Below are 13,646 nucleotides of genomic sequence, written 5' to 3' on the forward strand. Positions count from 1 at the left end.
TGTATCAGCTATAAAAAGAAAAAAAACTGTATGATAAACATTGAACATTGTAAATATGTATTACCATTAGCAATAAATAAATGTTTCTTTCACTTAATCTTTCTAATACAGCAATGCTTTAAAAAGAGTGTGCTCACGAGATGGCTTCTTCACGATTTTCTCCCCAAGAGAAACAATGTCCAAACTGGGAGTCAGCAAACTCGTGCAGTCCACCAGCTGCTGCAACACTGAAGTAGCCCCACACGTTCTTATTGCTGCGGAAATTCAGCTCTTGCACCGTCCCGGAGCTTGGCTTGAAACCCTGCAATCAGACCATATTTTATTTTTTCATAAAACAAAATAATAATGGCCTTTATTTATGGCACAACAGAATTACAAAGTGAAAATTGACAAAACAAAAGTAACTGAACCACAACAGAAATCATAGACTTTGTGTAAACTTTCGCTGCAAACATTTTGTGGACCAGGAGAGAGTGAAACTTACCTCATCAGGGTTTTCACTGGTGATACGTGCTGCAATGACATGTCCCCGTGGGGAGGGAGCTGTCGACAGACCCTCAAAGTCAATCGGAGAGTCTCCCCAAGGCTGAACCCCATAAAGCATCCTGATGTCTTTGATCCGGTGAAGAGGAATACCCATAGCAATCTAACAGCGGATAATGGAATAAGCACAACACAAGTTTATGTATTTGAACTGACATGGAACCGGCTCACACGCCCTGAACAAACGTGGCTAAGAACACATTAAAGCACATATATGGATTACAAATGCTTTGAATGAAACATATGTTCTCTCCACCTTGCTTGTCTGACTGTTGTCAACATGACATTTTCAGTTTTATATACAACTGATTAACGATATCTTGCTGACAGAGACTGAGTTGCCAGGAATAAGACTGTGGGTGGTTGACTTCCTCTTTGCCAGAGAGAGCGTCAGTCCCACAATAACACCCAATCAGCTTTGAATACACAGCTTTCCCAGCAACACTGCCCTTCAGCTTGACTGCCACTGACCTACATACACACAATCCTAAACACTGCAGAACAGACCACGTGACCAATTGCAGCTACAACCAACAGATCTACTACAACGTTACTGCTTATCGCCCCTTTCTTTTGCAGTTGGTTGCCATGGAGACAAGGGGGCCCGTCTAATGCAGAGCGGTGAAGTCGGTGAAGCATGCTAACTTTGTAGGCTGCTGGACAGTCACAGACTCAAACGCATCGTACGTGATGTAACATGGAGTGTGCTTATTCTACCAACACAGGCGTGTGTGAGACTGACCTGCAGTTGGGCAGCAGGCAAGTTGACGTCAGCCACCATCTCAGTACAGGGGTGTTCCACCTGCAGACGAGGGTTGAGCTCCAGGAAGTAGAAGCTGCCGTCTTGGCTGTAGAGGTACTCCACTGTACCTGCACTGACATACCCTACCATCTTTGCCAGCTTCACTGCACACTGAGAAGAGAAAACAGTTGTATTCATATCAAGATTCAAATGTGTTCAAGCTTCAGTTAATCTCAATTTACTTAGCCGGTCTTAAATCTCCATTTATGAGCTATATATAAGTACAAACAATGCTAGATGAACTGTACCCTTTCCATATCCTCAAACACATCAGAAGTGGCAATGGTAGCAGGAGCCTCCTCTATAATTTTCTGGTGCCTCCGCTGCACAGAACAGTCTCTCCCAAACAGGGAAATGGCATTGCCATATTGATCAGCCAAGATCTGGACCTCCAAGTGGCGGGCATGCTTAGCTAGCTGCATGACGAAAATAGGGGATCCTGGAACCTCTGCCTGGACCTGGAGAACCAGAGAGAAAAAAAAATTCAATTCCTCATTGCATCAAGTCCTGCATAATGGTTTAAATCAAATACTAGATTTAGTTTCTCCTCACCTGTCTGAAGAGGTTCGGGAAATCATCAGCACAATTGACCTTACGGATGCCTTTTCCTCCACCTCCCTCGGAGGCCTTCACCATTACAGGGTAGCCGACCTTCTCAGAAGCCTGGCAATGGAAACATACAACTTTCTAGCATACACGCAGATGGGCACAGGATACTAAAGCACATGTGACATTAATTAGGTGTAATAAAGTTTTCCTTAGGTGCTTACTTTCAGGCCATCCTCTACATCCTGTATACAGCCAAGCTCGTACACGTCAGACGGAACATTGATGATTCTCTTCTTTTGGTTGCTCTCTGTCCACTCTACTGTCAGGGCTGAGAAAGACAAACAGCTAACATTTCAGCATTTATATTTTTCCATGACATTGTGTAATACAGTATTAATATTTTTTTGTATCTCAGAAAGCAGACACCAGAGCATTGACTGTTTTTTTATTGGAATCCAGAAACACCCTTTATTTTTTTCAAAGCTTGGACACAAAACAGAAGCTGATCCTAAACAACATATATGGGGACTCCACACAAACTGTGACCTACCTGTTCCACTCCAGGGCAAGGTTGGAATGCCAGCAGTCTGAGCCACAATAGAGGAGGCAATCTTATCTCCCAGAGCCCACATAGCCTGACTTGGAGGACCTGAGTAAGGAGTAAGTGATAAAAAAAAAATTGCTCAGTAAACTGATATTACGTAGGTAAACTAAAGGGCCAACTAAGTGATAAGTAAAACAAGAAACTTATCTTACCCATGAAAGCAATGCCATTCTTTTGAAGCAGCTCTGGGAGTTTGGGGTTCTCTGAGGCATGACCCCACCCAGCCCATACAGCCTGTAAGGAACAATAGTATCACAATGAGCACTCAATAAATGATTAAAGTTATTAGGTACGGTGGGATAACTATGGATAGGTGTGTGGTGGTACCTGAACAGGTATGCGTTTAGCAATGTCCAAAATGAGCTCGACATTGGCATAGTTGTTGTTATTAGTCCCTCCTGGCACAGGCACGTAATGATCTGCCATTTTGATGTACTCTGTGAAAGACAGAACCATGGAAAACTTCATTTTTATCCTAAATCATCTTGCTGCAGTCACATCTACAACATTCCTCATGGATTCCGTTGTATTGTCTTCTTAATTACTTGAAGGGTTTGGATGCACTGCAACAGCTGAAGCACATAAACCGTTCAGTAATTCAGTGTCAGTCTTGCAGGCCTTAGCTGAATCTGGTGTTTTGTCATGTCGCTGACACCACAGTTGCACAGTTGGTGCATTTATTCAGATGTTATACTTGTTCAGAGATGTCATGGCAAAGTTTACCTGCGTTGGCCTTCAGGTCCTCTGGGGTCACCATTACAACAAAGCGGATTGCCCTTTCATTGCGAAACATCTCATAAGCCCAGCGGCGGATGGACCGCATGCATTTGACCGCTGCAATGCCATTGTTGGCAATAAGCACCTGGAGAAACAAAGTAGTTGAGTTGTCAATGTTGATTTGTTCACATTCACATTAATAAAAAGCATCAATAAGTGGCTAATCATGTTACAGCGTGAAAGGTCATTGAACATGAATTTAGCATCAACTGTCTTCAGTTGCTGAGTGGCACAAGCAAATAAAAGACTACATGAAAAAATAATATCATGCACATAGTCTTATAAATTTTGTTGAGAATTGTATGGATACATTACTGACTTCTTCAAAAAGGGAATAATTTAAAATATTTCCTGCAAAAAATATCTTTTGATTTCCGTAGTAGCAGAAGCTGTGGCACAAATTCTAATAACTTTCTAATAATTTTACTACAACTGTGAGACATGGAAAGTCAGTGAAACGGGATTTGGCAAATCCCAAAGTAGGACATTTTCTCTAGTTCTCCTAAAAAAATAGACAGAATTTGCTGTGTCTATATGCATAAAGACTTAATACATCACTGTGTAATGCAAAACCACAAAAAAACACAGTTCCCTTTCTTTCAGAATTCTTCACTGGTTTGTTTTCATCATGAAATACGCTGTAAATGATTCATTTCTGAATATAGCATGATTGGTTTATAATTAGCACTTTTAACATGCTTTCAGGAACATGGTAGATAAAAAACAGTTACCTTCTCGATGACCTTGTTGCCACCAAAGCGGGTGACAAACTCAGCAGGAGAAGCCACAGTGAAGTCCCTCTGCAGATCAATACGCCGGCGATCTCTGCCCTGCTTCACCAGGTGCAGCCCTGACATGCTCGGCCTGTTTTAAGAAATATGAAGAATGCATAAAATGACCTTAAAATGGTAGCCATGCTGATAACAAGCAGAAAATGTATTAGCTCTCATTTTGACAGTGCAAAACATTTAATAATCTGCATCTTACAAAGTCAAGAATTTAGAAAGATGTGAGTCTTTCAACAGCGACCGTGCTTTAAAAACAGTTCATTTTTTTCAGCCCAGAAGATAAAAAGACACTGATATCACCTCATATTGATAAGAGACCTACTGGTCTTAGAAACACAGGATTTGGCTACTGTCTCTTATCTTGAACAGCAAAAGTGAAGGGTCATCAATAATATCCTTGAGAGGAAAACAGTCTGCTTATAGTATATCCACTGACAGAGTAGAGCATATTGTGAACAATAGGACAGGACACTTTCCCGTCCTCACATACAAGCTTGGGCAAGTATCTTAACAACAGGATTTGCAGAGCTCTTTCACTCAAGCTCCACCCCAAAGGGAACCATTCAGGGGAGAGGGTAGTGCAGGGGGAGGGATATTACTATCAGCTGGAGGGTGTGGCAGTGCCTGAGCTCGTTTGGCTGGCTGGCGTCTGTGGCCTGATACTGCATTATTGCAACACTGTAGACGTTACTGGCACGAGGCAAATGAGCTCCCACTGAATGGAGGCTCTAATTTGAATCCAGCTGTGGAGCTGCAACACTTTGTTCTGTCCTGTGAGAGAGAAAATTACGGGGGCGGGGGTAGGCAGGCACCCCTATCCGGTACTTCAAGTTTTAAAACCGCTGTCCCAACTTCTTTCAGTTAACCCCCAACTTCCCTCATCCTCTGTCCTTATGAAACTGATTATACAAAACCAGACTGTACAAAGGAATCAGTGAGATCTAGGAGTTCCCAGTGTCTTATAATGATAATGGGGTTCTGAAACTCAGTTGCAAAGAAAATCTAGCTTTCCTGACAAGTAAACAAAGTCAGCAGGGGAATAAACAACAATGGCAACAAGTTTGGCTGCATACTATAATCATGTTTAAATCAAATTTGCAGATAATTTTTTTTGAGGGGAAGGGAGAAGCATGGGATTAAGAGTATGATATTCCCTCGGCAGTTACCTACATCATCAAGACTGCACGCTTTATACAAACTTCTGTTAGTACTGAATAGCTCCTTTCGGCTGTTGGATTAGGAATTTCTGTTTTCCCAAGCCAACATTCTGAAGTCTATGCCCACTTTCCAGGCCAACCTCACTGACTCACAACACAGAGAAAGCCTTCAGTAGCGTACAGCTAGCGAAACCATATTTTTCACATGTGCTGTAAAAAGGGGCTACCCAGCGACAGATGAGTCTGAACGGAGTGTACTATAGGTCATTTTGGACCACAGGCCTGCCCTGATTGACTAGTCTTATAAAGACAGTTTTTCTTTAAGTTGCAGGTTACTATATGTATCTCACATTTGCATCCTTTATATGGAAATACTGTAATTCTAAGCTGTAAATGTGATGTGCTCATAGTGTAGAAATGTAAGGCATAATTTGTTGATGTAATGCATCCCTATGGGAAACAATAATGTAAAACCCTAACAAAGCACTAATATTTTCCAAGTTAGGGAAATGTTTGAAGCAGATTTCTAGACATGGTACATTCTCAATACAAACTAGTCTGCATGTCTGAGAAAAAAAGATGACACTTGACTAAAACTGAGTGTGAGTACCCACGTTTTCCCTAAAGTTCCCTAAAAAATAAACTGTTTTAGAATATCTAAACAAATAATCACAGAAAAATCTGTATCCGTATATAAGATAACTAATATCATAATCACAGTATACTGCAGGAAATGCAATGTACTATTTTAGCAGTACTGTGCAGACAAATTGTAAATGAACGCTGACAGACTAGATGGTGATGCAGACAGAGCAGGTCTGGATTCGTCTAACCTTAGATTGTGCATGGGTCCATCGATGTGGTCGAAGCCCATTTCATAGGTGCTGTCTGAGCTACCGGATGACGGTGACAAGGAGCGTCCCTCCTTCTCCTCCAGCTGCAGGTCTGCCTTGCCTTGGATTTCATCCTCTGAGTTCTCCTCCGACACTGATCCCACAATGAAGTGAGAGTGCAGCGCCGCAACAGCGGGGTTCTTCTTGGCAGCACCATCCTGCTGTGCCATGGCTGGCCGACACGAACAGGCTGCAAATACTGACAAGGAAGAGAGCAGAGGCAGCAACAGTTATAAATGACATAGAGTCCAAACATCAGGGTACAGTGTGACACTGTATTGCATTGGCTAGCACGTGATGCTGTTTGTCATATTGCAAAAGTGGGTTACATAAACTTAAGTATCTTGATAATACAACAGATGTTGCAACACCTGGACCCACATGGGGAGCATCAGAACATCATGTGCAGGTTCTGAAGATGTGCCATCATCAAACATATCAGTTGTACATCAGAATCCAAGAAAGATAAAATGCTGACATCTGCAGTGATGTTGTTACCAGTAACCATACAGCCAGAAGCAAACAGTGGCTCCCTTTTACATTTATCAACAATTAGAAGTCCTGCTGTCATGTGAGATAAGTGCATGGCTACAATTGAATTGCAGGTTGCACACATTGATTTTAGAACACAGTTTACTGAAAGGACTCACATCACTTACTCTAGTAATAGACTTCTCCCCTCACTGCTTATTTCAATAGGAAAGCTAGGTTACCAAGGACAATGTCCTATGCACGCTGTGGAAACAATAACATGTCATCTAGTTAACTGCCACGATGCTGTCAAACCTGCCTTTCTTCCTTTAGCTTCGTTGCTACAACTAAATTTTTTCCACCTGCTTGTGCAAGAGTAAAGAGTAGAATCCAAGGTAAGTAAGGCACACCTTACCTATCGAAAGCTGCTTGCGAGACCAGAAAAACAAGCCGAGCACTCCTGCCAGACACGCTGCAAACGTGAGCCAGGGGAACATCACAAAATGATACCGAGAATGTAGCCTGGAAACAGCCCGAAACTTCTGACTAAAACCATATTAATTTAATAGCAGTAGACGGCTGAGTGGACATTTCAACCATTTTTCTGGTTTTGTCTGCTATGTTAACGTTACCTGTCAAATCAAAGCTAACGCTAGCTTCCTAACTCACCGGCACCAACAGATAAGCTGGGAGTTAGCTACTTTACTGGCAGTAGCTAGCTTATACAATTTTAATGCCACAGTAATATCACTAATACAGTAGCTGGCTGCACTGCCGGCCGGTGTACTGTACTGCAGCGTGGTCCACACCTTTCTGAACGCAACTAACGATAAACAGAATGGTCATAATCATAAAAGATAGCGACTCACCGGTGGAGATAAACCGACACGTAATCCTGAAAAGTTGAGTCCAAAAGATCGATAAGTTAATTGAGTCTATCAGACATCCCTGTTTCCAGAGATGATGAAAAAAATCACATCATGATGAGGTCACTATAGCTCCAACCATACAACAGACGCTTTAACAGCAGAGAGTGGGGTGATGCGATGATGCGCGAGCAGGTTACTCCTGGACATTGACCTCTGACCTCAGCTTCCGCTATAGAAACAGATTAGATAGAAAATACTTCACACCCGAGATGGTACCATGGATGGTAATTTACGCCTGAAATCAAGAGATCCTGGCTGCAGCGAAGAGTATATAGGGAGTAAGTAAAACAAAATAAAAGTGTAAGAATTTCAGTACAGAAAGTGGAGATGAAAATAACTACAGCTTCCCCTTCAGCTAAATTAAAATGCTCACAGACGATTTAATGTTTCCTGAAATTGTGGTATTAATATAAATTATTTAACCAATCTAAATCGTAAAGATTCCAATACGCTTATGAAAACATTTCCTCTTACCTGTTTCTAAATTAAACTATGAAACAAGACTTTATTAGTGTTATTACTTAATTGTTGCGTTATTATTGTGAAGAAGTAGAACTTGAATAACTAACTGAAAAACATTAAAACACACTGAAAATGAAATAGAGTTTAGAAAAGAAAATAAGAAAAAAGAAATAGTAAGTGGTAATGATGATAATGTAGTTTAATCAATGCAGTTCAAATTAAGCACTTTTCCACACCAATAACAATATACTAGACTTGCACTGCTAAGATACAGTATATTACTAGACACTGTCATTTTATATATTCAGTGTGGTCCTAGTTTTAGTTTGGTTCAATTTATTTTCGTTTGAACAGTTTATCTATTTTATATAGATCTAGGAAGGTCTCACTCGCAGAGAACCAATCAGATTCCAGGGGATTTTTGTGGGCGGGTTTGGTAGAATTGTAGGGGGCGGGTCCCGGAAGAGGCGGTCCCTCTTCATGTACTGTACAGCATGTGCTTTTTTTGCGACACGGCGGTGCAGACGTCTGGATCACAGCCGAGTCCAGTGAGAGAAAACTATACAGGTTAAAGTCTTTGTTATCCAAGTGGATCAGTCATGCTGAAATTGTGAACAAACTTAGCTTACACAATATATAACGGTTAGACTGCCTTTGCAAAATCACTTTTTTATCATGCAATTATTTCTGCAACACAGCAACAGGGCGACTTTTCCCCCCTGTAAATCAAGTTTATGAGCGTTTCAAAAATATGTGAAATAATAGTTACTAATAATTACTTTATTATTACTGCACGCTATGTTGCTGAAAACATTATATTGTAGGTGTCATATTAAAGCCCTTTGAGGCATTGTATTTATTTATTTATTTATTTTTGCTGCTGTCTCTGTCTGTTTCATTTCAGAGCTTCTCTTCATCTGGTTAAAGATCCAAAAACTAAATTCCAAAAGAGAGAAAAAAACATTTAAAAATTAGGGAAATGGTACACTTTAATTTTTAAAAAATAATATTAGATTGCTTGAAGTTACCAGCCTGTTATGTTAAAGTAATATATGTAATCAATACTGAATTTCACATTTACCCCAGCTCATTTTCCTGACTAAACATGTAATTCAGAGGATACTTCAGGTTTGTGGTTCATTTTCAGTCGCAGAAGTAAGACATCAATAAACCATTAAACCAGATCCATGTCATAAAGAGTGAAGAGTTATATTTAGTGAAATAACCTCCCAATATTGGAATATCCAATCACAACATTTGGAGTACTCCACTTAAACTACTACTGTTTATGAAAACTGATAGGCCCTAAATGCAATGCAATTCTGATCCACTAGATGGCCTCAGAGGCCATTAGTTTGCCATCTCTTTGGGTCAATGGACAGAAAGTGGTAGAGATTAAAATCTTTTTTTTTCTCTTTTTGTTGAAACCTGTTTTATTTTGTATGCACTGTTTCTTTCAGCAACTTGTGAAATGTCCTTATCCTCTTAACAAATGTACAGCAACTTACAATAACATCTTCCCATACCAGCTCTACTTAAATGGCATTTGCGGCCTGACACTACTTTTTGTTCAGCATCAGCAGTGTGTGTCTCTGTTGCTATACAAACCAAGACACACTGTGATTTCTACAGTTCCCTCTATTTAAAGACCTCAGTGAAAGTAAAGAAAGCAGTACAACCATGTCAAGATTCTCATGGAAATCGAGTCATAGGGACATACTGCACAGTATCTGCCAGTATCCTCTGCAGGTTTAGTTGCACTAGAAGACTGGCTGCTGTCCTTGGTACTGAGAGCCTAATAAATAGTTATAGGGTGTTAGAAATCTCCTATCAAAATTAATTAGCAATAACAGAAGGTAAGATGTTCTTGCTGAGGCAAGCAACCATTTGTGTTCACCTTCCCTTTACAAGAATGAACTGGAAAGCGATTTACTGATGAGAAAGTATGAATTGACAGGATATTCACACGCTCAATATAGTCACCAGTAAAAGTGAAACAAGTTATTTTCCCCTTTTGTGCGTTCATGTCATATTTTACACAAAATCATCTATCTGTCCCTCTCATAGAGTTTTTTAAGGTTTGACTAATGGATTCATAGGAGACCTTGACAGCAGCATCTACATGCCTCCCTGTATATGCACTTTAACAAAGCCCCACCAGATAAAAGTAGTGCTTTATTCATGATAACACAAGCTAACACAGGATGATATCCCTGTAAAGTGAATTATTTATATTGTATATTACAGTTGTCTAGTCTCTTTAAGCCATCTGTGTTGACATTTTTATCTCAACACTTTCTTTCAGAGGAAATTTAGATGCACTTTGTTGTTATGAGAGCATCAGCAGCTTTACAATCTTGAGAAAGTTTGGACCCCTCAGTACATCTCAAGGGGTTTACCCTAATATAACACATTTGATAAAGTTTATGCCTCTGTTAAAACATTCTAGGTTAATTATACAAGGACAGCAACGTGGTCAGATTTTGAACTTATCAGAGTATTCTGCGAACTTTGGAGTGTGAGATAACTGCTTTCAGTCCACCTCTGTGTTATTGCTTTTCCATTAATTATGCCTGTAGAAGAAATACCTGGATGGGTGAGGAAGGATTTTGTTGCCTGGAGAAGAACTCTCCTTTCCTCTTGGTGCTGAGGGCCACCCCCAGATCTCTGCAGCACTGTAAGAAGTTTCCTGCTGACTGCTAAACTTGGCAGTTGACCTCCTTGCCACATTTCTGAGCCAGTGGACATGTCCACTCAGTATGAGGCTATGCTCAGCCAAGGAGAAAGGCACACAACAGAGGTTTGAGAGGAGCTCAGCACATGCAGGGGAGAGTTTTCAGATCAATCTTCCTCTTAGGAGACCACCTAACTTCTTAGTGCCCACAGCTACAGTGAAAAATGAAGTTTTGAGTATGGTTATTTTGTCGTAACTGAAAAACTCAAAAAGATTTCAAATATGAAAGGCAAATTTCAAAGATTTTTGTCTGCTAAGATAGAAAAGCACTTAAATGCAGCCCATTTGCCATTTAAAAGATTAACTGAATTTAAAATATTTCATGTAGATTAAACTTTTAAAAAATTCAGTTTGTTTGCATTGACTGCACTGAATATCTGTAGCTCAGCATCTATGTCTCCATAATATGAAGTTAAACTGCACATATTCATATGAGCTTTTTTATTTTATTTTATAAGGTAGTGCCATGTGTCAGTGTAAAAGAGATTTACAAGTGACAATGAGAATCAGTGTTGCATATTGCTATTGTTACAATTGCACACATTTAAGATTCATCAGGGCATTGCACTGTTTTGCACAATACAAAACAGTGAAAGCAGTTTGTGTTTTTATTTTTAAGCAACTTTCCAATGGCAAAGATTTTTAACACATGCACATCAGATTACATTGAATGACCTGAATTGGGATTGGAGAGGTGGATTTTGGTGGTAGGCCACACTTTTTCTCTAAAGCCATTTGCTCACATAAGTCAAAAAAGTTCTTTCTCCTCCTGAATACCCACTTTTTCTGTAACACATCTCTGTAGCTTTTTTAGGTTCTTTTTTTTTTTTTTTAAATAATGGCAAAATCTTAATGAGTTGAAAATTAATATATGACCTTGTGTGCCTTTTGATACATCCACACACTGGCCTTTCCCTTTGACTCCACACTGGGTGCCACATCCCTGCTGGTGTCAGACACAGATCAGGAAACATCAGGAAAACCAGGTGCCTTTTATGACTTGATGGTATGTGATAGCTGGAATGGTTTCTTTGGCCACAGAGAATTTAGCCTGCGCTATACATTGAGATAATATGCCATGGTGAACTTTGGCTTCTGTTTAAGAGTAGATGTGTGAACCATATCTTTTGCATATACTGTACATGTGTTAGTGAGTGGAAAAGTCCAAAAGTGACATAACCTTTTGTCACAACATACCACCATTCACCTGTGAAGCTGCTTTCCCTGCTGAAGCTATAAGTGTTTCATTTTACTCCCTGTCCTTAATCAAGAATGATATCCTGTCAGCTCTTATATGTGTGAACTGCCTTGACTATGTGAATCAATATGCCATTTGTAGCCTTTTCCAAAAAAAACATTTTCAGATGTACTGGGCAGAAGAATTAGCAACTCAAGTGTAGCTTTGCTGTCACAAGGAGAGATGTTTTGGGAATTGGACAATGCCCTAGCAGGCAGTGAGCTGCACTCATGCATATGGAATGAAGTGCACAGGACTGCAGACTTGCTCATTCACCTTTATTGCTCAGCCGCCATCGCCATGGCCAGGGGCATGGCAGCAGCAGCTGTTGCACACCACCACTACTCACTTACTGTGGTAAAGCTTCAACACACGTCTAGAAAACATAAAATGAATCCAGATCACTGTTCGTGCCAACTAAAGAATGTAACATAACAAATGCTGTAGTGTCACTTTAATTAATTTGCCTATTTAAAATAATGAATACGGTCATCATTGGGTTTCTGGAGAGAAAAGGCAACAGTGACAAAATATATTCTAAGATTGCTGTCCGAAACTATTACTTCATTAGGATCATTAGTAAAGCTGCCTTTGCCTTACAATGCACTTGAAAGTCAATGCCTTTGGAGTAGCATGCCAAGAGTGATTGATGTGTTAAGAAGAACAGCCAAGGTCACACGGTACTCCTTTAATGGTAACGACAGAGAAATCAAGGACAGGCCAAAAGGTAGCCGCAAGGTTAATCTTGCCAGAACAGTATTTGGAAGTACACAAATTAAATAAAAAGCCTAAAATATACCAAAGGTACTGCATAGGCATAAACATTATTTTTTTTAGCACGAGATAGCACTTGTATAGCCCAAGAAAGTAGCAGAAATGTGCAGAAAGTAGTTTTGAATGCATTTTATTGAAGGGAAACAGTAACAGTCAAACTTTTTTGGCAACATACTGATATATTCTTATATACTTTACAATGAGGAATTCAACCACAAAATACTAGTCTTCTTTTTGAATCATTGCCCCCACCCACAAGATGAGTAAATAACAACAATAAATAAGAATAAAATAATAGAAATAAAACAAAAACGTGAAGAACATAAATCAAGGAGGACAGTATGCAAGTGTGTGTGCATGGACTTTGCAGATGTACTTCTCACATGTACAGTACATAGTATTTGTTTTACAGTCCTTTGGGAGGCAGAATTGGCATCTCCTCCTCTTGCCTGCCCCAGCTGCAGTCTCAGGTGGATCAGGACAAGATTCAGTCCCCTGAAGAGAGGTGCTCCCTTCTTTGAGAGTGTGGGATTACAAGCGCCTTTCCCAGCTGCTCAGGGTTGTAGAGGTATGGTAGACGCTACACCCACTTTCCCAGACCTCTCTTAGGGCCGCCAGTTTGTCTCCCATCCTCTGCATCCAAGAGACTAGATATAGCCTCGACTCAGGACCTCTACACACCCTCTAAGATTAGCAGCCCTATGTAGGTCAATCTCATCCATCTTTTTCCAGTTGTCTATTTTACAGAAACCCTCATTTGTCATCTCCAGGATGATTTTTTTCAATGGCTGGTGTGATGAACATGTAGAATGTTGAGGCCTTGTCCTTGGCATGGGCAACTGCAGGTCTTGTGGGCCCTGGAGTCATCCTGCCCTAACTGTCATATAGTGACAAGGATATTATTTTGCTGTTTTTTGATAAAACCT

General features: G+C 40.2%; 1 protein-coding gene across 8 annotated transcripts in view; it reads right to left on the reverse strand.

Annotated features, from left to right (window-relative positions):
• Positions 1-7,655, reverse strand: part of acaca (acetyl-CoA carboxylase alpha) — a 33,832-nt gene extending 26,177 nt beyond the window's left edge. For 4 of the 8 annotated variants that reach the window (XM_042430249.1, XM_042430248.1, XM_042430245.1 and 1 more), the window contains exons 1-13: positions 7,454-7,655; positions 6,054-6,312; positions 4,007-4,139; positions 3,222-3,360; positions 2,826-2,935; positions 2,651-2,732; positions 2,445-2,543; positions 2,116-2,222; positions 1,898-2,008; positions 1,594-1,803; positions 1,286-1,456; positions 485-646; positions 138-301 (exon numbers count right to left, since the gene is read on the reverse strand). In XM_042430249.1, coding sequence (XP_042286183.1) covers positions 138-301; positions 485-646; positions 1,286-1,456; positions 1,594-1,803; positions 1,898-2,008; positions 2,116-2,222; positions 2,445-2,543; positions 2,651-2,732; positions 2,826-2,935; positions 3,222-3,360; positions 4,007-4,139; positions 6,054-6,283 — 1,718 coding nt within the window. In that variant the 5' untranslated portion in view covers positions 6,284-6,312; positions 7,454-7,655. Of the gene's footprint in view, positions 1-137; positions 302-484; positions 647-1,285; positions 1,457-1,593; positions 1,804-1,897; positions 2,009-2,115; positions 2,223-2,444; positions 2,544-2,650; positions 2,733-2,825; positions 2,936-3,221; positions 3,361-4,006; positions 4,140-6,053; positions 6,313-6,772; positions 6,849-6,999; positions 7,057-7,453 lie in introns of all 8 variants that reach the window. The other 4 variants (XM_042430247.1, XM_042430246.1, XM_042430243.1 and 1 more) reach the window with 3 other exon arrangements.
• Positions 7,656-13,646: the final 5,991 nt, after the last annotated feature.

This window comes from Thunnus maccoyii, chromosome 13, assembly GCF_910596095.1.
Source record: "Thunnus maccoyii chromosome 13, fThuMac1.1, whole genome shotgun sequence".
Lineage (NCBI taxonomy): Eukaryota > Metazoa > Chordata > Actinopteri > Scombriformes > Scombridae > Thunnus > Thunnus maccoyii.